The 21693-nt window shown below is 40.2% G+C and overlaps 1 protein-coding gene across 1 annotated transcript in view; it reads right to left on the bottom strand.

Annotated features, from left to right (window-relative positions):
• The window catches only part of tmod4 (tropomodulin 4 (muscle)), a 29172-nt gene that overhangs the window by 3614 nt on the left and 3865 nt on the right, over positions 1-21693 (bottom strand). Inside the window, exons 2-5 of the mRNA XM_028581091.1 lie at positions 13642-13810; positions 10733-10889; positions 7707-7826; positions 218-310 (exon numbers count right to left, since the gene is read on the bottom strand). Of these exons, the coding sequence (XP_028436892.1) occupies positions 218-310; positions 7707-7826; positions 10733-10889; positions 13642-13743 (472 nt within the window). The 5' untranslated portion in view covers positions 13744-13810. The remainder of the gene's footprint in view (positions 1-217; positions 311-7706; positions 7827-10732; positions 10890-13641; positions 13811-21693) is intronic.

Here is a 21693-nt window from a genome sequence, read left to right as displayed (position 1 = left end):
TTATTACAAATGACTATATATGGATGTTGGACAAAAAAAGAGGAAACTTTAAATAAACATCCTTTTTGATACTTCCTTCATTTAAATGAAGCATACATAATGTGCCTGACTGGTGGTTTACTCGTCTTATTTTCTTAAGACTTTCAACATGAGCTTGTAAATAATCTTAACCAATGAAACAAAGATAAAGTTGCTTATGAAATGAGGTCATACGTACTGTTGATGCCCTCTGTGTTGGCGATGGTGCCCGTGGTGCCCAGAGCGTCATAGTACTGCTTGTTGCTCATCAGCGTGTACATTCCAAGGATGGCTGCAAGTACAATCAGGAAAACAATCACCATGACTACAAGATCAAAATATCTGTGGTATTTGAATGAGATCACACTGAATGTCCTGGATTGTGTTTTGCCATGGTTGCTGTTGCGGTGTCCTCGCACTGATATCCCCGAGACAAATTAATCGCTGCATTTGCAGTACAAGCAAAACACATATACAAAAAAGCATCCCAACAACAACAAGCAGAAATTTAAAAATACAGAACTATGAACATAATGACAGAATGAGCGATTAGTGTGTTAAAGAGGCCAGAGAGTAAAAATGTGTCTTTAGCCTAGATAGTGCTGTCACTTAAACGCGTTATTAACGGCGTTAACGCAAACCCATTTTAACAGCATCGATTTTTTTAGCGCAAGATAAGTTTTTTTGGCCTAGCAAACTTTGTCGTTTTTTTTTCACATGCTGTTGCAACAACTAGTAACGTTAGAAATACTACAACACCACACCGGATCTAACTAGACCGGAAACAAGACAACAGGCCCGCTGCACACACTTGTTTGGGCTTGCGAGCCGGCCAAAGAGAAGTAGGCTAACGTTACGTTTGGAGTGGATGGCGAGCGCGAGACGCCGAAATTGATGCCAGTTAGATTCTGAATGGAAAGTTTACTTTAAAAAGTTGCCAAATGGTTCCATTGACAAGACCAAAGTGATCTGTGTGTTTTGTCGTTGTGAACTGAGCTATCATCGCAGCACGTCCAGTCTGAAATACCACTTGATGGCCGAACACACAGCTGATGCCAATTCTCCGCCCCCCCCTCGTCAAAGCCAGGCGACAAAAGCACAAAGCAAGCCGATAGAATAGATAAAAATGTGCGATTAATTGCGAGTTAACTATGACATTAATGCGATTAATCGCGATTAAATATTTTAATCGTTTGACAGCACTTCTAGATATAACAGAAATGGAGGGAGCACGTGTGATATCTAAAGGCAGCTGGTTCCACAGTCGCAACTGCAAAGGCTCCGTCACCTTTTAGTTGTCTATGACTGGTCCGGGCCCCCTTGTCAAAAAAACAGACAATTGCCACCGGGCTAAACAACTTTTTCTGGGGGGAAACCCTGGTGACAGTTTTCTCTTGTTCTCCTGCTGTTACTGTTTATGGCCAGGAGGAGGCAGACCTGCTGCTTCTCCTCTTCCTCTTGTTGTAATCTGCCAAACTGTGTCACAGACTGTGACAGCAACTCCCCCTTCCCTCCCCCGTCGCTCCACCTTCCCAGCCTCCTGACCCGGTGTGGGGAACCATGGGATGGGCCTTGTGAGGAGAGGGAGGCCAGAGAGACAGCTGCCTGCTTAGGGAAGGGAAGGGAAGGGGGGGGGGGTTACCGGCCATAAACACCCCCAAGTTATCCAGTTTGGCCCTGAGAATAACCCACGGTAGCTTTACAGCACAAACTAGATTGCAGCAACTCAAAAGCTCAATCAAGCAACATGGTAATGTAAATAAAATGTGATAAAACACCACCAAGTTATCCGGTTCGGCCCTGAGAGCATCTCTCTCTCTCTCTCTCTCTCTCTCTCTCTCTCTCTCTCTCTCTCTCTCTCTCTCTCTCTCTCTCTCTGCGGGTTGGCCCAGCTATTCATCCCCCTTTTAGTTGGTTTGCCAAAAACGCCCAAACAAAAGGCTGACAGGGGCTAACTGAGGTTTAATCCTCATCTGGACTCCATCCAGGGTTAAAACGGCCGTCTCTCTGACAGGCTGATGGAACTGGACAAACATGCTCCCCTGCTCTGCCTTTCCGGATGCCTGCCCCTCTGTTTGGCCTGTCAGACAGGTGTGACCGGGTGTGCAAAGGATCACGCTCAATAAAAGAAAACACGATTCAATTCACCCTAATTTCTGAACAGGGAAGGCTGTCTAACACAGCTTTTGTAATTTACGGGGGTTAGTTACAGAGGCCCTGTAAAGTCTGACACATGATAAAATAACCAGAAAATTCAAATTTTTTGGAATTTATATGTTTATTAAACCTTATTACAAAATTCCAATTTTTTTTTTTTGCCATATGATTTTGTTTATGATATATTTTTTGTATCATGTTTGATACATTGGGCGTTTTGGGCAACGTTTTACTCACAACAATGTTCATTTTAGGTACAAAAATTTGTTGTTTTTGGGACCTCAACTTCCATGCTTGTATGGGCTACACTTTCATCTGGATAGTCTTCCTCATCACTGCTATCTGAACTTCCATTATCATGCATAACCTTAGGAGTCCATTCCTCCTCCTCCTCATCATCTTCCCCTAACTGCTCCATGTCACTTGATTTGCCATGTACTATCATGCTAATGACATTTTTAATATACTTCTTCTTCCTCTAGTCTTTTTCACATCTAAAAATACACAAATTGGTCGATATAGCATAGCGATTATGTTATTGTTATTTTGAAAATACCCAAAATGTATTTTAAGATGGCATTTTAGTCATTAATTACATTAAATAAATCATCAAAATAACGTGTGTTTGTATAGTGGTAGGCATTATGTAGATTACATTACAAAAATGTGACTTGAAAGTTCAGGGATAAAGAACCTTAAATCCCTGCAGTATCAAATTTGATACACACATTTTTAACACGATTTAACTATAATATAAATAATAAATTTTTAGGTAATTATGCATTGTTTCAATAAAGAAGATATTTATCTATATGAAAATTAGCAACTTGTTCCCTGCCAAAAGTGTGTGGAGGATTTAATGACAGCAGCCATTTTGAAAAGGTAAAAAAAAATACCTTCCACTGCTTGTAGTGGAATGATACTCCACTAGAGGGCAGAATACATGTATCAGATTATATACAACAAGTGTTTAAGGAAATTATTGATCAACTTGATGAGATAGAGGTTTCAAAAACTTGCGTAGCAAATATGATACAAATGGTTTTACAGGGTAAAGCCATTTGAAGTAACCGCTGATATAAGATTTAAAACTTTTACTTCTCTATACAGCGCTTCTCTGTCGTACCTGATCCAGAAATCGTGCCCTGCATCTTTTTTAGTTACAATATTTATCAGGGACAGTGCTCTGGAGTCAAGCGTGAGGTAGTCTATATAGCCAACGTTTCATTTCCGGTATTGTTCAGGTGCCGCCGGAAATTTGGACAGACGTTCCTAGTTTTAGGCCGGATGTTCGTTACCTTTTGCTTTCTTTGTGTCCTCCGGTGGATTTCTGAGGACTATGGTTAACTGCTCCTCAGATCTCTGCAGGGTAAATCCAGACAGCTAGCTAGACTATCTGTCCAATCTAAATTTACTCTTACATGACTAAAACAAATTTTGAACGTACACGTTCCACCATAAAAAGTTCCTTCTCGAGGCTATTTTGCAGCAGCACTGTGGCTCCGTCCGGCACTTAGCACCGCCCATGACGATTGTGATTGGTTTAAAGAAATGCCAATAAATCAGAGCATGTTTTTCTCCCATCCCAGAATGCTGTGTGGACTAGCCAGACCCTCCTCCGAAGGTCTGGCAATGCAAGACTACCATTACATCAACTGCAGCAGTGCAAGAATGGAATGCCTGTTTGGCATAGCAACAGTAACTAATGGGGACGGGATTTAGTGAATACTCAGTAATGATGTAATTGTGTCAGATTTAGCAAAATGGTCCATCTGTAGTCCAGTCAGCTACAGTTCACTTTTCTATTGTTTGCTTGTAATGTTGGTGATCGAGGAATACCACTACTATAGTTAAGACAATCATCTACTGTACAGTAATAGTAGAGCTGTGAATTGTTATTCATGGGATGTGCACATACACCATCACAAGACTGAAAGCAACAGTGAATGTATCTACTTACAAATATTGTGTGTGTGTATTAGAGCTGCAAAGTCTGATCGATAAATCGATTAGTTGTCAACTATTAAATTAATCGCCAACTATTTGATAATCGATTGATTGGTTTGGGTCATTTTGTATGAAAAGAAAAGTAAAGATTTTCTGTTCCAGCTTCTTAAATGTGAATATTGTCTAGTTTCTTCACTAGTTTCTTCACAAAACAAGACTTTTGACGACCGACCAAACTAATCGATTAATCGACAATGAAAATAATTGTTAGTCGCAGCCCTAATTGATAGAACGTCTAAGTATTAAATCAGGTCATACTGTATTGAAACAAAGTATGGTTTCTAAAAGACATGTCACACTGTGTTGATCCTAAGCTCTAGTGAAGTGACTTTGAGCTTCAGGAAACATAACAAACTGTGGCTTGTCTATCTGTGGAAACAGTAGCTCCCTACTGGTCTGTTTTACACAGATACAGTATCTGTGCCCCCACCACCCCCCATGTTCACTCCACCCTTCCTCTGGCCGGCGGCCGGGCTTGTTTATTTTTGTGGTGCTGAGTGCAGGGAATCGGACCCCACCTAAAGTCTGGCCATGTCTGTTAGCCTGGGACTACTGAGCTCTCTCAGTGTAGAGGGAAACAATATGAAGCTAACAGCAGAGAGATGATAATAATAATAATAATAATAATAATAAATTCTATTTGTTGGCGCCTCTCAAGGCACTAGGGGTGGGAATCACCAGAGGCCTCACCATACGATACTTATGTCACAATTTTAAACATTCTGCGATATATGGCAATTTATTACCTTTTTTCCAACAATTATTTTGCCCAATTCCAAATTATGTCCCCAAAAGGAAACTTTCTGTTTTATCTAAAAAGATAAATGTCTCTGTTTGTTCATCTCACTTCAGTTGTATTGCTGCAAAATTGGATTGTTGAGCAGACAAACTGACCAACACATGTATAATAATAGATTGATATTTGGCGTCTGTGTATCAATACAGTATTGCCGCAGAAAATATCGCGATACTATGCTGGATCGATTACTCCCCCATCCCTACAAGGCACCCAAGGTCACTTTACAAAACATTAATGCCGACTTTAATACAAGCACAACAATGTTATCAATAGAAAAAGTGAAATCAAGGTGATCAACTGGTTAAAAACATTTAAGTCAATAAAATCAAGGTGGATATGGTGAAAGGGTATACAGATGTGTTCTGTATAAAACATCTGGTTCTGTAGAACCCAACTATGTGGGTCAGAGCCACTGTGATTAAATCACAATCAGGGATGTAGTGGAGGCTAAATGCACGTAAACGCCGTTTACGCACCTCCCAAAATTTGGAAATAGCGTTTATCCACCTCTAAATAGCATTTATCCACCTCTAAATTGCCTATAGTTCTTAAGCCATTTTAAATTAAGCTTAAATATTATTATGTCGTTTTAGTTTCATATTGTTCATTATTAGTTTCATAGGTTGTTAAACCTAAGACGAAGTTTTTCATATTGCGCTGCATTACTGTCTGTGTTGACCAATCTCTTGCGGTGTTTGGTGATTTAAGCCCCCAACGTCGACTTCCAGGCAGCTATGCCTGGAAGTCACTGGGATTAGGCAATGTTAGGTGCCTTGAAGTCATGAATTCATCGGTCGCAGCACTGCCTTCAAGTCAACGTTGGGGGCTTATACCACCATCGAGCATCTCCAGGTATCCAGCAGGAAGCAGCAGACTGCATCCAGATTCGTCAGTCACTAGCTAAGTCTATGGTCACTAGCCCAAACTAGCCTACATGTCTCATGTAATGATGAATGAATTGTAAATATGGATATCCGGCAATTGTTTAAGCACCGTCAAGACAGCAGCCCTCCTCCTGATGCCAGCAAACGGCCTCGGCTACAAGCCCAAAGTGGGTGAGCTCGGAAAACAGTACTAAACTTCATGTTTTTGAGGTACATTTGGTTCACGTAGATTCATGCCACTAACTCAAAAAGTCACCTCTACCTTTTCCCATTAGCCCATGTTACAAGTAACAGGTTTTGCAAAAGCGTCTGTTAATGTCGGCAGCCATTACGCTTGTGGAAAGTACAGTGCAACTTAAATTGTCTTTCTTCTGTTAATTACAGAAACTGAGCTATATTTAAATTAAAATTTGTGGCACCAGATTCATCCTTCTGTCGTCAATCTGCACCTGCTACATTAGCAATTGTTAAAAACTGTAATCAACAACTATTTTGATAATCAATTAGTCAGTTTGAGTCATTTTTAAGACAAAAGTAAAAAATTCTCTGATGTCAGCTTGTTAAATGTGAATATGTTCTAGTGTCTTCTCTCTGTGACTGAATATCTTTGAGTTGTGGACAAAACGAGACATTTTAGGGACGTCATCCCTAAACCCATAATCATTACGTATTATGCATTGGAAGCCCTGGATACTGTATGAGCCTCCCTCTATATCTCTCTCAAATATTTTTGTTCTCTCTGTTTTGTCATTTAGTAAACTTTATAGATTTCAACCATATTATTCCTTCTTGAGTCTCTTTAACAAGAACTTAGATTAATGTATGAATTGAATAGTGATTGTGTGACCTATGAGGGAACAACCAGTGATACCCTTGGTAGTACTGTCAAATGATAGCCTCTAGCGATGTCATCAGGATACACATACACCGGTAGGCAGTGGCCCACCTTACCGGGTGGGTGACCACGTCGTGGTCCACCTGATCACAGAAGTTATAGTTTACCCACCTCTTTTTTTTACCACTACACCTCTGATCACAATCAGCACCCGCTGCTGGGAAACAGCATGAGGCCAAACAGATGACGTCATAGGAAGGATAGAGTTTTTTTTTTTTACAGCGGACAATTTGACACGTCACGGCAGGAAACGCACAGGTGGAATTGATTTCATTAAGAGCGAGTGCATTTTGTTTTTCATGTGCTCGTTTATGCTTTGACAAGTCAAAATGCCTGCCGTTAAAAAGGTCTCAATGAAACCTGGTTCAAAGATCAAAGTGGCATACTTTCCTTTTTACTTTTAGTACGTTCCGCAGCAGTCCTTAAAAAGTACGTACTGATTCAATTCCATTTTAATTCATATATATGCATATATATATATATATACTGTTGCATGCAGTATGCATACAATTGGGACACTTTTTCATAACTTCTTCCTAACTTGAACTTTATGCTGTGCAAAGGATTGTGGGTCAGAATACGCATAAAAGCATGCTGGCTTGCATACTGCAAAATCCGACCTGGACATCCTGTTATTTCTGGCATACTGCATATGAAAAACCTTTGTATTGGGGCATACTAAATCTCTTTCTGGCATACTAAATAGTATGGTAGTATGGGTATTGGAACGCAGGGAGAGTCTTCATCACAGCTGGAACATTACTGTTCCATCAATGACAGATGTTATGGAGGTGAGATACTGGTTCGTTTCAACGGCATACAACCTGACAGTGGGGTTAGGGTTAAGCTACAGCCTGGGATGAATGGATGGGTGGAGAGCTACTACTGCTGCTGCTGCTGCTGCTGCTGCTATTAATCTGAGTAATAGTTTAAGTGTTTGTCTAACCTGCAATATCACACATCTCTGCATCAGAGGCATTTTTCAGAGCCTCCTCCAGCTCCGGCTCCAGAATCACCTGCTCGTGCTCAGGGATCTCTGCTGGTTTCTTGGGCACAAAGGTCTTTCCTGGAGATGAAAAGAAAGAATAGATGAGTTAAGAGGTGAAACCAGAGCTAAAAAGACTAAACAGGATGAGAGACAAAAGGAGATGGAAAGAAATGAGTATGAGAAGGAGTCAGTGTTGATGTCAGTCAGTTGATGTTTGTGTGGATTTATGCAAAATAAGCAAAGTTCCACCAAAGTTTTTTTTCCTTTTCCTTTTTTTTATCTTAATGGGGTTTCTTCAGTCTGAATGTTTTAGACCGTAAATTTGTCTCCGTTTCGGTAAAAGCTCTGTTCGGATCATGTTTCCCAAAACACGAGTGAGTCAAGGTTTATCACGGATTTGTGGACCAGCGCTAATAAACTCAATTTTTTTCCACTGGAGCATAGAGTGTGCCTTCTTATCCTTTTCTTTGTGCTTTTACAATTTCAGCTGTAGATCAAAACAAAAAAAGCTACATTTTAGACAGGTATGCGTGTTGTATTATTGGTTTCCGTTTATTAGATGAGATGCACAGGAGCTACAGTCCAAATATACTCAGTCATATTTTTTTCCTGGTGTAGGTTCTGGACATGTCAGCCTGTGGGACTATGATAGAAATGGCCCCGAAACTCAGTGAGCTGCAAACCCCCCCAGACCTGAAAGTAAGAGCCGGGTCTGCTGTGCAGTGGTGCATCGCAAGACACAAGACTGTACAGCTGTGAAGCACAAGGACAAAAAGTCCACGGGATTTAAGTCTTCACACACACACACACACACACACACACACACACACACACACACACACACACACACACACCCTTCTTGTTACATAAAAATGAGAAATGATGCTTAGGCCTGTAACAATTATTACATAATTGTCTAATCACAATTAGTTTTTACATAATCACCGTTTCTTTGTTTAACCGCAATTAATTGCTAACATTAGTTAAAGTGCTCATATTATGCTCATTTTCAGGTCCATAACTGTATTTAGAGGTTATATCAGAATAGGTTTACATGGGAGCCTGGTTGACACCTGACCCTTCTCCGTTGGAACTGAGAGTGGGTCTGGGCAAGTTTCATTCACAGCCCATTTCCAAAGGGGGCGTCGCTCAAATGCCTCTGGGCGCAATTGGATAGTCCTTCAACCAATCAGAGCACTGATCTGGGTGACGTAGCAGCAACAGTGGCATCAACGGGTTGCTGCCAAAGCGGTGGCCGTCATGTTGAATGTAAACAAAAGGCTGCTCGCCGTCGCTGCGCTATCGTCATCGTGTAAAGCCCGCCTCAATGGTTGTGATTGGTGCCTCGATTTGTAAAACTTGGAAATGGGCTTGAATGGGCTTTTGGCCAGGCTGACTTGCAGAGCAAATCTCAAATTTGCCGGAAGTTCGTCAGGGTTTTTCCCGGGCTATTTACATGGTTTAATTTTCATAAAACACCATATTTTTGTTGTACTGCACATTGCTTCAGCTCCTCTTTTCACCCTGTGTGTTGAGCTCTCTGTTTTCGCTACAGAGTGAGGCATCTCACTTCTGTTCCATCTTTGTTGGGAGTCGCACATGCACAGTAAGTACTGCTAGCTAGTCAGAAGCAGAGTATGAGGGAGTGCCACCCTAGCAGCTAGGCGAGCATTATAACGTGTTATAATGTGACACATGCTCATCACGGAAGTAAAGGCTGGACTACAATAGAGCTGTTTGGAGCAGTTTGTGAACAGGGTTTTCTGTTGGAGATGGTAAGTCCCTTTGGGGTGGACTTTGGGCTTTTTCACTTTGTAAACCAATAACGTGCACAAAATAGATACATAACACAATAAAAGAAAGGGGAAAAGCCAAAAAGCATAATATGAGCACTTTAAGGTCCTAAGAGGTATGACTGTTGATGGTAATTGTCAATTGTATGTTCATTTAAGAAGAAAAAAATACTATGTTTCATGAAAATAAAGAGTTTACTCCAGAGGGTGTGTACTGTGTTATTCCATAGACCTTTTTCACGGCAGACATGTTGACATGTCATAGTATTAAAAGCACAGGTGTATTCAAACCCATTACTGATGGCTGCATTCCACTTAGGAGAGGCCCTGGTATTGTTCATGCTGACTCACTGATATAGCTCACTGGGACACTTGATGGAACTGAGACATCGTTAAGGTTATCAACTTCAGCTGTGCTTTTCTTACCATGACAAGTCAAAATGTCTGCTGTGAAAAAGGTCCATTATCTGGAGTTTTAGCCTTTCTTCTCTTCCTTAGGTGAGATTCCTTCTATAAGCCCCTAGGGGTTTTCTTAATCTCACCTGCACAATCTTTGGACACACCTTCTCATTCAATGCATTTCCTTTATTTTCATGATTATTTACATTGTAGATTCTCACTGAAGGCATCAAAACTATGAATGAACACATATGGAATTATGTACTTAACAAACTGCAAACCCTTGGTGTTCTCTCAATGAGCTTCATGAGGTAGTCACCTGAAATGGTTTTCACTTCACAGGTGTGTTTTGTCAGGGTTAATTAGTGGATTTTTTTCCCTTATTAATAAAAAAGCAAAGGGTGGCTACTTTGAGGAATCTAAAATATAAGGCATGTTTTCAGTTATTTCACACTTTTTTGTTAAGTACATAATTCCATATGTGTTCATTCATAGTTTTGATGCCTTCAGTGAGAATCTACAATGTAAATAGTCATGAAAATAAATAAAAAAACGCATTGAATGAGAAGGTGTGTCCAAACTTTTGGCCTGTACTGTGTATATATATATATATATATATATATATAGTCTTGATTTTATTGTGCAAAATAAAAAAATTCATATGCATTATTGTTTTCTATGAATGTGTGCGAACCAATAAAAACCTGTGTATGTGACAATTAAGAATAGAGTTTTGGTTTGTTTGTTTTTTGTGTGACAGCTGCTTGCCCCCCACCCCCCCCCCCCCCCCACCTTTCTTCTCCTTGGTGAAAGGCACCAGGTCCTCCCTGTCCTCGTGCTCCAGGGCTTGCTTCTCCAGGTGCTGCTGCAGGGCTTCACGGTCGAACGTCCCCGTCGGGCTCTTCTTCGTCTGGTCACGCTGCCGGAAGCCAGCGGGCAGCATGGCATTCTGGGAGAACAAGAGGTCAAATGTTACGTTTATGTGGCATTAAGACGAGAGAACAAGAGAGAATGGTAGGGCTGAACGATTCGGGAGGGGGGGGGGTATTGCGACTACGATTCCATTTACGCTTTTTTTTAGCTACATATTGCAAAATAGGAAATGAAAGATCCACTGAAAATAGGACATTTCTGTAAATAATCTGTGATATGTAACATTATTACAGCATTTATCTTAATGGCAAAAACAGTAAATACAACGGAAAGACGAATAAAACATGTTAAACCAAATGTTATGCCCAAACAATCAACTACATATTTCACATTCGATTAATCGCGGTCTTCACAATTAGCTAATCGCATTCTTTGAAATCGCAGTTTCGATTTGAAAACGAGTAATCGTTCAGCCCTAGAGAATGGATTCATTTTTTTGTCAGTGCCTGGATGGACAGAGCGAGTACGACATGTTTTAGACTTATTAGTCTATATCCACGACGTTCCACTTCCGGGATCGCTCCATTGCCGTCGGAAATTCCGCCAGATGTCACTCTTTTCCGCCGGATGTCCAATACCTCCCTCTTTCTTTGTGTTGGCGTTCTCTAAACTGCGGTGGATTTCTGAGAACTATGGTTAACTGCTCCTCAGATCTCTGCAGGGTAAATCCAGACAACTAGCTAGACTATCTGTCCAATCTGAGTTTTCTGTTGCACGACTAAAACAACTTTTGCCAAAACAAGTTCCTTCCCGAGGCTGTTTAGCAGCGGCACCGGGGCTAAGCTCGGCGCTTAGCACCGCCAAAGACGATTGGGATTGGTTTAAAGACACGCCAATAAACCAGACTCCGTTTTCTCCCATCCTGGAATGCTGTGTGGACTAGCCAGACCCTCCTCCGCAGTGCTGTGCAGGAAGGTCTGGCAATGCGAGACTATCAAATGATGTGCTACAGCAGGGGTTCCCAAAGTGTGGTCCTGGGACCCCCAGCGTTCCTTGAGGGGGTTCCCCCACTAAAAGGAGAATAATTTCTTTTCACTATAATTCCATCCATACGTAACACAATGACACAATGTTTTAGTCATGGGTTTCATACACTTTCTGTAGTAAAACATCTAAAAGCAAAGATCCTTTCAGATGGGGGACCCTGGGACAAAATCTTATGAATTGGGGGTCCGTGGTCTAATTTGTGTAAAATGTTTGGGAACCACTGTGCTACAGCAAGGTATCGTCGCTGTCGGACGAAAACCTCATGTGTCCAAAACGATTGTTTTTCAGGAAATTGAGAAAAAGGCTAATTTGAAAACATTTCTTTTGTTTTAATGTTTCAATATTTGTAAAACCCACAGATGGACGTAAAGGTTGACCCATAGCATTGCTTTATGACAAAGAATGAAAATGCCGACATATGGAGATACGAGGTTTCTGACTACAACTGTTCTTTGGCCGGTACACCTCGTGAACGATAGCTGTCAATCAAGGTAAACTATGGACGTCCGTGTGCGTGAGATCACCTTGAAAGTCAGCCAAAACTGGCAAACACGTACAGCTAAGTGTGTGGGCCATCATGTACAATCCAACCGGTCGCTGCACCTGCCTGAAGCATTTTCTTTTCATCGTTTTAATTTGGAAAACTTTGTTATGGCAACACTTGCTTTTACTGGTTGAGGGGGACGCTTGATTTCACTTCAATTGATCTTTTGCCCTTGTTCTCCTGCTGCTCACATCTTGTATGCAACACTTAATCACAGCGTGGGCTCGCTGAAGGGGAGGCATTGCATTAAAGTGGAACTGAACACACCTCTCATCGTTGATGTCCTTTCATCCTGCAGGTTCTTCTTGTTTAGCTGAGAGTTAACAAGCTGCGCCACGAAGACACAGAGCAGACTCATTAAACGCCCGGGGGAACAAAAACCTGCCTGACCTTGTGGACCTCAGGCACCAGATCTGATTAGAGCTGCAAACATTAATCCAGTAGTTGTCAACTATCCAATTAATCGGCAACTATTTTGATAATCGATTCATCCGTTGGAGTGAAAAAAAAAGACAAAAATCTGCGGATTCCAGCTTCTTAAATGTGAATATTTAAGCTCTGAGGGAGTATGGTAGCATTATGATCTTGAACATCGATCTGAGAAGCCACCTTTATTTTATTTTTATTTTATTATAATTACATTTTTCTCTTTTTTTCTCTTATTTAACTTGTGTATATATATATATATATATATATGTCTGTATGTATGTATGCATGTACAGTATCCCACAAAAGTGAGTACACACCTCACATTTTAGTGAATATTTCATTATATCTTTTGATGGGACAACACTGAAGAAATTACACTTTGCTACAATGTAAAGTATTAAGTGTACAGCTTGTATAACAGTGTAAATGTGCTGTCCCCTCAAAATAACTCAACACACAGACATTAATGTCTAAACCGCTGGCAACAAAAGTCAGTACAGCCCTATGTTAAATTCCCATAGAGGCAGGCAGATCTTTATTTTTAAAGGCCAGTTATTTCATGGATCCAGGATACTATGCATCCTGATAAAGTTCCCTTGGCCTTTAAAATAGCCCCCACACATCATCACATACCCTTCACCATACCTAGAGATTGGCATGGTTTTATGTCTGTTAGCCTAATAGCTGGTTTAATTTGCATTGAGAGATGATTTTATGGAAAGTACCCCATGCCCTGTGGCATTGCAGAAGGGGGCTCAGAAGCCAATCAGCTGGCAGGGTTAAGACAAATCAAGCGCTTCCCCCGTACCTCGGGGTCCATCTCCATCAGCTCCTCCTCCAGCCGATCCAGCTCCTCGGCACTGAGGCCCTTGAGGATGGCATCCTCGTCGATGTCCCTGGGGTCCGACATGGCTCCTGAGGTTCTGGCTCACACACACACACACTCAGGCATACACACCGCTGCACACCCCTGGGCGCTGGAGAGAAGGGAAGAGAGAAGTGGGATCAGCAGGGGTGGGAAACAAAACCGATGCACATATCCAGCAAAACAGACCGAAAAGAAGAAAATGCAGAAAATACACACTATGTACTTCTTTACAAATGAAATAAATGTCAGACTGACTGACTTGTGATGTGCATTCATTCTAGAAAACGATGAATTTTTAGAAATATCTCATGATATATTGTCTCTTGAAGTGTATTATTCAACTTTTGTTTAAGGAGGCAAAGAAAATCGCAAAACTCAATACTATCGAATCGCAATACTTCAGAATTGCATTAAATCAAATTAGTACCCTAAAACGGATTCAATTGGGACAAAAGTATATCGTCCCAGCCCTAGGAATCTGGAAATTATTTTTTCTTTTAGTGTCTTGTGTCCTCTGCTCATTAAGAACTGTAGGATTTAACTGAATTTGGCGGACGGACATGGGCCCCCAGCTTTTCAAACTATTTGACGAAATTAGAAATCACTCTGTCCGTATTTTACCTAGGGACCCCCCCTGGAGTACCACTGGCCTTGCCAAACTGTTTCATCATCTGCATAGAGCTTATTGGCTGCCTCGTCCAGAGAGCTTCAATAATGTGAGGATGATAATAATAGACGCATTTCCAATAATAAACCTGCAATACTCAGGAGGGCAGAGTCTGGATAAATATGCTGCAGCGGCCTCCAGGACACACGCTTACGTAAGCTTCACTCTCGCCCTAAAAAACACACACAAGAGGTGAATAAGCACACAATGATGCCCTGCTGTGTGAAAGGTGAAGAGGTAGAGCGAGGCAGAGAAGTGAAGAAAGTGAAAAAGAAAGAGAGAGAGAGAGAGAGAGCAAAGTATTTGTAACTCTAAACCCTTAGGTCACCACACATCAACTAAGAATAGCAGAATGGAGAGAGGAGAGGGGTGGAAAGTGCTAGCCCTTATTTATCACTGACGTACACTTGTTCATGCATTAGGGGACACACCCGAAACATATCTGCACCCAGTGATGAAGGAAAAGGCACCAACTAGGCTGCACAATGAATCGCAATTTTATCGAAATCGCAATATGGACTAGTGCAACATCCAAATCCCAGGGGGGAGGCACAATATTTGTTAAAGCTATAGTGCGTAGTTTCTGTCGCCCCCATGAGGAATTCTAAGTCATGACAACAAAACTATCGGTGCGTCATATGTATCACATGATACAAGCCTTATGTGATCACGCACCACCCCCCCAACCCCTCCTCCACGCAGTTGCTAGTAGCCAAGGAGGACATGGAGGATTAAAAAAAACATGGACTCTTCAGAAGAGGTTGGAAGTTGTGTGGAATTAGCTTTGTAGCAACTCATTTGTCAATAGCTTGAATGAAACGAGCGTTTATTAAGATCAAAAAGTTACTAAAAGTTACTACAAAGCACTAAAGCTTTAAAAGGCAAAATATGTGTCAAACCATTCTGAATTAAGTACTGTGGTTGTGCAGAGACGTCGCAGTTTACAAATCCTATCCTACAGACTAAATAAAAAATATTATTTTTGGTACTAAGCCTGTAACAATTATTAAACTTTTAAGAATCACCGTTTCTTTATTTAACTGCAATTAACTGCCAACATTAGCTAAGGTCCTAAGAGGTATGACTGTTGATGGTAATTATCAGTTTTATGTTAATTTAAGAAAAAAATATGTTTTATGATAATAAAGAGGTGTGGTTTACTTGTGTTATTACTATTATTATCTGGGTCACACAACAGTAATATAACCAAAAGATGTATGATCCTGGGATTCATTCAAAAGTTTAATTTGTCTGAAAAAATAAATATATAAAAGATATTGGACTGAAAGTGACAATTATATTGTTAATCGCAATTATTTCTGAGACAATTAATTGTACAGTAAAAATTTGGAATTGTTGCAGCTCTATTTGGTACACATCACCCCAAAATCCACACTATAATCAATTATATATTTCATTTTTCAATAACAATGAGAATAATGATACAGAAATGATCATTCCCTCCAATATCTTGAATCATATCGCTGTCACGTTCGGCTCCTGTGTCTAGTTTTTGTTTTGTTAGAGATTCATATTTGTTTCAGAGCATTTACACAAGTCCTGTTTTATTGTGAAGGTTCCCTGTTTCTTGTGTTGTCTGTTTACTTCCTGTTCCCATTCCCGCTGTTAGTGATTGTTTATCCCCGCCCTAATGTTTTGCACCTGTGTCCCATTGTCTTTTCTGTTTAGCGTATTTAAGTTCGGTCTTCCCCTTACCCCAGTGCGAGATCGTCTGCTTCCCCTGTGTACAGCCTTCGAGCGTTATTTCCTAGTCTCCTGAGTCCTTTATCTGATTGTTTATTCCTTGGTTTTGACTTCTGTGTTTGGATTTTCCCTTTTGCCTGCCACTTTTGGACACTTTTGCCTGTAAGTTTATACTGACTTTTGACTGAGTTGTGTATTGTTGGTCCATACGTTTGTGAGCTTGATAATCGCAAGCACAGTATCAGTCAAAATAATCGCATTTCGATATTTTGCCCATAGCGTGCAGCCCTAGCACCAACACATTACGGTAAACCGAGTCTGTTACAGCAGAGAGCAGCAAGTTCAAGCTACACAGCAGGGCCCTCAAACTGGGACACACAATCCCCAGTCCCACAACGATCCCTCGGGGTCAAAAGTATGAGTAATGCAGCTATCAGGTTTCTCAGGTCCAGTGTTTTCATTTTCAGTCCAGTTTTCATCCCAACTTGGCCAGAGAAGAACACCCATCACAGCTCAGGTCACAGAATGTGGTTTCATTCAGCCAGTCTGCATGTATAATGTCGGGAACCAATAACATCTGTGATCTGTGATGGCAACAAGAGTTCATGTATCTTACCATAGGCAGCTTTCTGCACGAGTATATAATCACATTTTGTGTTTGAGGATTAATTAAAAGGGATATTTAGTTTAGGGCTGGGTCTATTCATCAACGTAATCAACGTCATCGATTACAAAAAATATGTCGGTTTGCATAAGGTGCGTCGGAATAGAGGGAGATGGCAGCGTCCGTAATTATGGATTCGTCTGAAGAAGCTGCAAAAAACGCTGATGCAAACATACATTTGCCAGTGATAATCTTAACTGCATATTACTCCAGTGATGAAATAAAATTGTCATAGCCATTTAAAGTTGTATGTCAAGTACTTAAGTAAAAATACTGATTCTCCAAAGTTCAGTTCAAAAATCTTTAGAATAATATTGATAATATTGATAATTGCATTTCTATTTTTATCTCTATTTAAAAAAAATTTCCTGTCACTCAGTTGTTATGTTATGATCGTGATATATGTTGGGACCCCCTCGAAAAACAACATGATGCATCTCAAGGGGTTTATCCTAGTAAACAAATCTGAACACAAACCAACCTATAATAACATTTGCTGGTAAGTTTTCTAAGGGGTTCTAAGTGCTACAGCTCTATAGATAACTAGACTGCAAACTGATGGAAGTGGTGCACTTCTCCAGTGGATGTTTGTTGAGTAGCGCGTGGTGGTCAAGTGCAACACAAGACGAGTCCAGAAGATCTAGTAAGCTAATGTAAACCTGTGAGTCTTTATGTGTTGTGTCTCTGGCCGTTTGTCAGCCATTGACAAAAAGGTGACGGCTGGATGCAAACACACTTTATAATAAAATTATTTAATTTGCCATTTGCAACGAAGCTCAGTCTAGATAGACAGAGCCACATCAGCTTTCTGACGCATTTAATGCACAGACAAGGTGCGCTAAAATGAAACCAAAAAAATGACTAAATAGACATTTCCTTTAGTTACAGATTTTTTTTTTTCCCTCAAATGCAACCACAAGACATGTCATTTAGTCTATAGCAGCAACACAAAATGCAATTTAATTCCAGTTGGAAGAAAAAAATATAAAAATATACAGTGCAACAGAATATGCTCTGTGCTATTCCAATGATCCTGTATGGTAAAGTTATTGTATATATGGACAAATACTCGATATGAGAGCATCAAGACTTAGCTCACCCTATGTGAGTCAGGTGATTGGTTTGAAATTTTTTGTTCAAACTAAGTTCATTTGAACATAATGTTAATTAGGGCTACGACCTGTCTCTCTGCTGCTGTTCAATATAATACAAATAATTTGCCTATAGGTGAATTTCCACCTGAGTACTGCTTTGTTTATTTCTATTTCTCAAATGATATATTCCTATGTTGCATACTTTGTGTTCTTTTTGAAACCACCCTGTTAATACAGTATAGGCCTACAAATAGTCAATTCTTTTTAAATAATAGTATAATATGGAACTGCATGTAATGTAGCACTAAATCAAAATAATGTGTTTGTGTAACTTTGTGTGTCTACGGATCGACTTCATGTACAATGTCGTCAAAGGACGAACCACGGTGATATTTTTGGGTTTCCTAGACAACAGGACAGAAGCATGGTCGCCATGGAAATAGAACTCTTTGCTCTAGTGACACACAAACTATGTGAGCATAACCTTCTTCTCAAGGTAACTCCTGTGCGGTTGGACTCACTGATCAGATTACACTTTAATAGAACACACACTGTATTTGTGCGTGTGCGTGTGCGTGTGCGTGTGTGTGTGTGTGGGTGGGTGTGTTTTATATCCTCCCTGAGACAGGTCTTTAAAAAGGGTCCGTTCTCCTTGAACTAACCTTTTAAATTAGATTTTGTATACACATCTAAAGCACATTATTGGCAAGACAAACTAACACCAAATACAGCTCCTATGAGGCTCTGACAGCATGGCTAAGATTCAACTGGGATGTGAATTGTTGTGTTGCCGCAGCACAAGGACAGAAACAAGTAGATATAAGTAGAGAGAGTAAAAAATAAGTATAATAAACAGTTCAAAGTTAAAAACCATATAAGTTACAAAACCATGACAAGGCAAAAGTAACAGATGTGATATAAATAAAATAGTATAATATATAGAATATGTCAAATCAGTCCAACTTAATATTTGTTAATACAATAATAAAGGAGTCAACTTTTTCTTTCACTTTCCTGATTAACATCTTAGGTCACATTAGCAGAAAAATCGGAATTAGAGTGTCATGGCTCCTTTACCCTGTATTCGCTCTAATGCAGTTCAAACAGTTGGAGCTGGGTGATATGTAAAATAATCTCATATCACGATATTTTTTACCTAATACATTGATGTCGATATTGCGGCGATGTTGTGGCGACGTTCATGACAGTGTCATGTCACTCTTATGTAGATACCGTCAAGTAAAGTGTAACCAAATGTTCTCTTGATAAAAACACCTGTTGCTCCTGCAGACGCTGTGTGGCTCTAACGTGTAAAGCCAATGACACAAACCGCGGATCACACAGCTGAGTGCGGAGGAAGATGGAGGAGATTTAAGAGGGGAGGGGAAGGAGGCTGCAGCTCAGTCAAGGACCAGGTGGAGGATAAATCTACCAAGACTCACTTTTTTATCTGCGATAAAAAAGGTTTTACTAGCTTCTACCACCTTCCAGCTAAAACACAGCCTTGAAGTCTTAACGGGCAGATTTCTGTATTCTTCACACAACCTTCATTATTATAGAATTACTAGGAAACAATCTAATGGTATAATTTTAGTGAGGTGACATTTAGTTAAAAAACTTTAGGCAAATCAAAGTAACACTAATTCGCAATCTGTGTATGATAATTCACCTGTAATACACCGATTTGTTTTTATCTATTTTCTTTTTAGGTTTTCTTAATATCTGTACTCAAAATACGTTTTCCCATTGTTCAACTACGTGTTTTATTCTGAAACCCGAATAAAGAGAGTTGCAAAAAAATTATTTGGAAATATACTGAAATATGTTATTTCTTATTGTTCATCATGCTACCATTTCTTTCTACTTGATTCATTAAGGCTTCCAATACAATTGATTTACAAGCAGTATTCTATTAACTGTAACATTAAAATAGAGACTACAAACCTTTCCTAATCCCCTTTGTAGCACTTTAAGTGTTTTTTTTTTTTTGCTTTCTAATGTATTGAACATAGAGAGCAGTCTGTGATTCAAGGAGTGAATGTGACCCAGTGCTCCATCCAAACAAGGCTCATGTGATTTGCCTGCAGTCAAGCCTTTGAGCCACTCTTATTGTGGAGTTAAACGCATGGCTGTTTTCTGACACTTGAGCTAAGCGTGAGGGCTCAGACAACTGCGTACCAGCAGCCTGCCAGTCAGGGAGCTGACCAACAAAATACTTTGACATATACAGTTTTAGAAAGAGATCATACCGACTTTGGTTTGGGGGTCTGATAACAGTACGTTTCCTTTTCTTATATTGCATAGGGAACTACAAATCCAGATTAGAGCAATACTTTTTTTTTTTAATTCTGAGGGAATATTTGATTGTCAGTAGGTTGTCTTAAAATAATTCAATTCAATTTATGGTATCAAATCATAACAAGAGTTATCTCGAGACACTTTACAGATAGAGTAGGTCTAGACCAGTGGTTCCCAACCTTTTTTCCTTGGCGCCCCCCTTACTCATGTCTAAGAAAAGCTGAGCCCCCCCACCCAAAACCGAAGTTGAGGTAACTCTCGAGATAGAGCCTCTCTTTCTTTTTTGATACAGAGGAGTTATCAGCACTGTTTCTCCGGCATGTTTCATTCATAAAATAGTGATGCCGTGGCGGCAGGAAAATTGAGGATACAACAAAATATATAGTTTTCATACAGACTTTTGTATACATTAGATATTCTAGTGTATTATAATTTGTTTAACATGTGCAAAACATTTTTTTTTTACCTCAACCTCAAACCAGATAAAGACTCGCGCCCCCCTGTGATCTTTGCCGCCCCCCCTGGGGGTGCCCGGACCCCAGGTTGGGAACCACTGGTCTAGACCACACTCTATATTTTACAAAGCCCCAACAATTCTAATAATTCCCCCAAGAGCAAGCAGTGCGACAGTGGCGAGGAAAAACTCACTTTTAGGAAGAAACCTCGGACAGACCCAGGCTTTTGGTAGGCGGTGTCTGATGGGGCCGGTTGGGGATGTGATGAACAGTGGCAATAATAGTCGCATTTAAGATAATGGAACAGTGACTAATTGAGTCTCCAATTAAAATGTTATCTTTTTTTGAGTGATCTGTTATCAATTAATACAATCCAGAAATCAATCTTTTAATATGCCTTTAACCATGGCAGTATAAGGGCATCACGTGACGGGACGGGAGTACTGTAACTGAAATTTCCCTAAACTAATTTATATTGAATCTTGTGATTAGGGTTGGGTACCGTTTGGATTTTTACGATTCCGATTCCTAAACAGATTCTTGAAAAACTGAAAAATGACATCAAAGATGTAATATGTGTACTAGCGATCACGGGCAGTGAATGGTTACCATGCTTTTACATCCGTTTTGGTGAGCCCAGAGGGAAAATGTGGCATTTTAAAAGTACCGGTAGTCTACATTTACGGTAGCTAGCTAACGGTAGACTACAGAGAAAAGGGATATTTTTACATCCATTTCAGAGTGTCAAAAGGAATATATTTCAGTCGACACATCAAGTGTAACCGAAGCGATACCCAGCCCAGGTTGTCAGCAATAAAAAATTGTTATGTCAAAAAACTGCATGGACTTTGGTGGATAACAGAAAATGGCCCTCCTGTAAGCAGACAAATAGCCAGGCCCAACATTGTGTTTTCATTTGTTTTGACATTTCATTTTGCACGTTCCACATGCCAGGAAGCCTTCTGACCACACTTGAAAGAGACTGGACTGTTTGTGAATGTGCATCTGTCACCAGCACTCCCAGCAGTATTTCTATATGAACTACAACACAGTGGTGGCGGTCACCTGCCGCTGCCAGCTGACCGTTAACATTTCTTTTTCCAGTTTAAA

This window comes from Perca flavescens, chromosome 6, assembly GCF_004354835.1.
Source record: "Perca flavescens isolate YP-PL-M2 chromosome 6, PFLA_1.0, whole genome shotgun sequence".
Taxonomy (NCBI): Eukaryota; Metazoa; Chordata; class Actinopteri; order Perciformes; family Percidae; genus Perca; species Perca flavescens.
The sequence above is the reverse complement of the archived record's forward strand: the minus strand, read 5'-3'. Positions and strand labels throughout refer to the sequence as shown.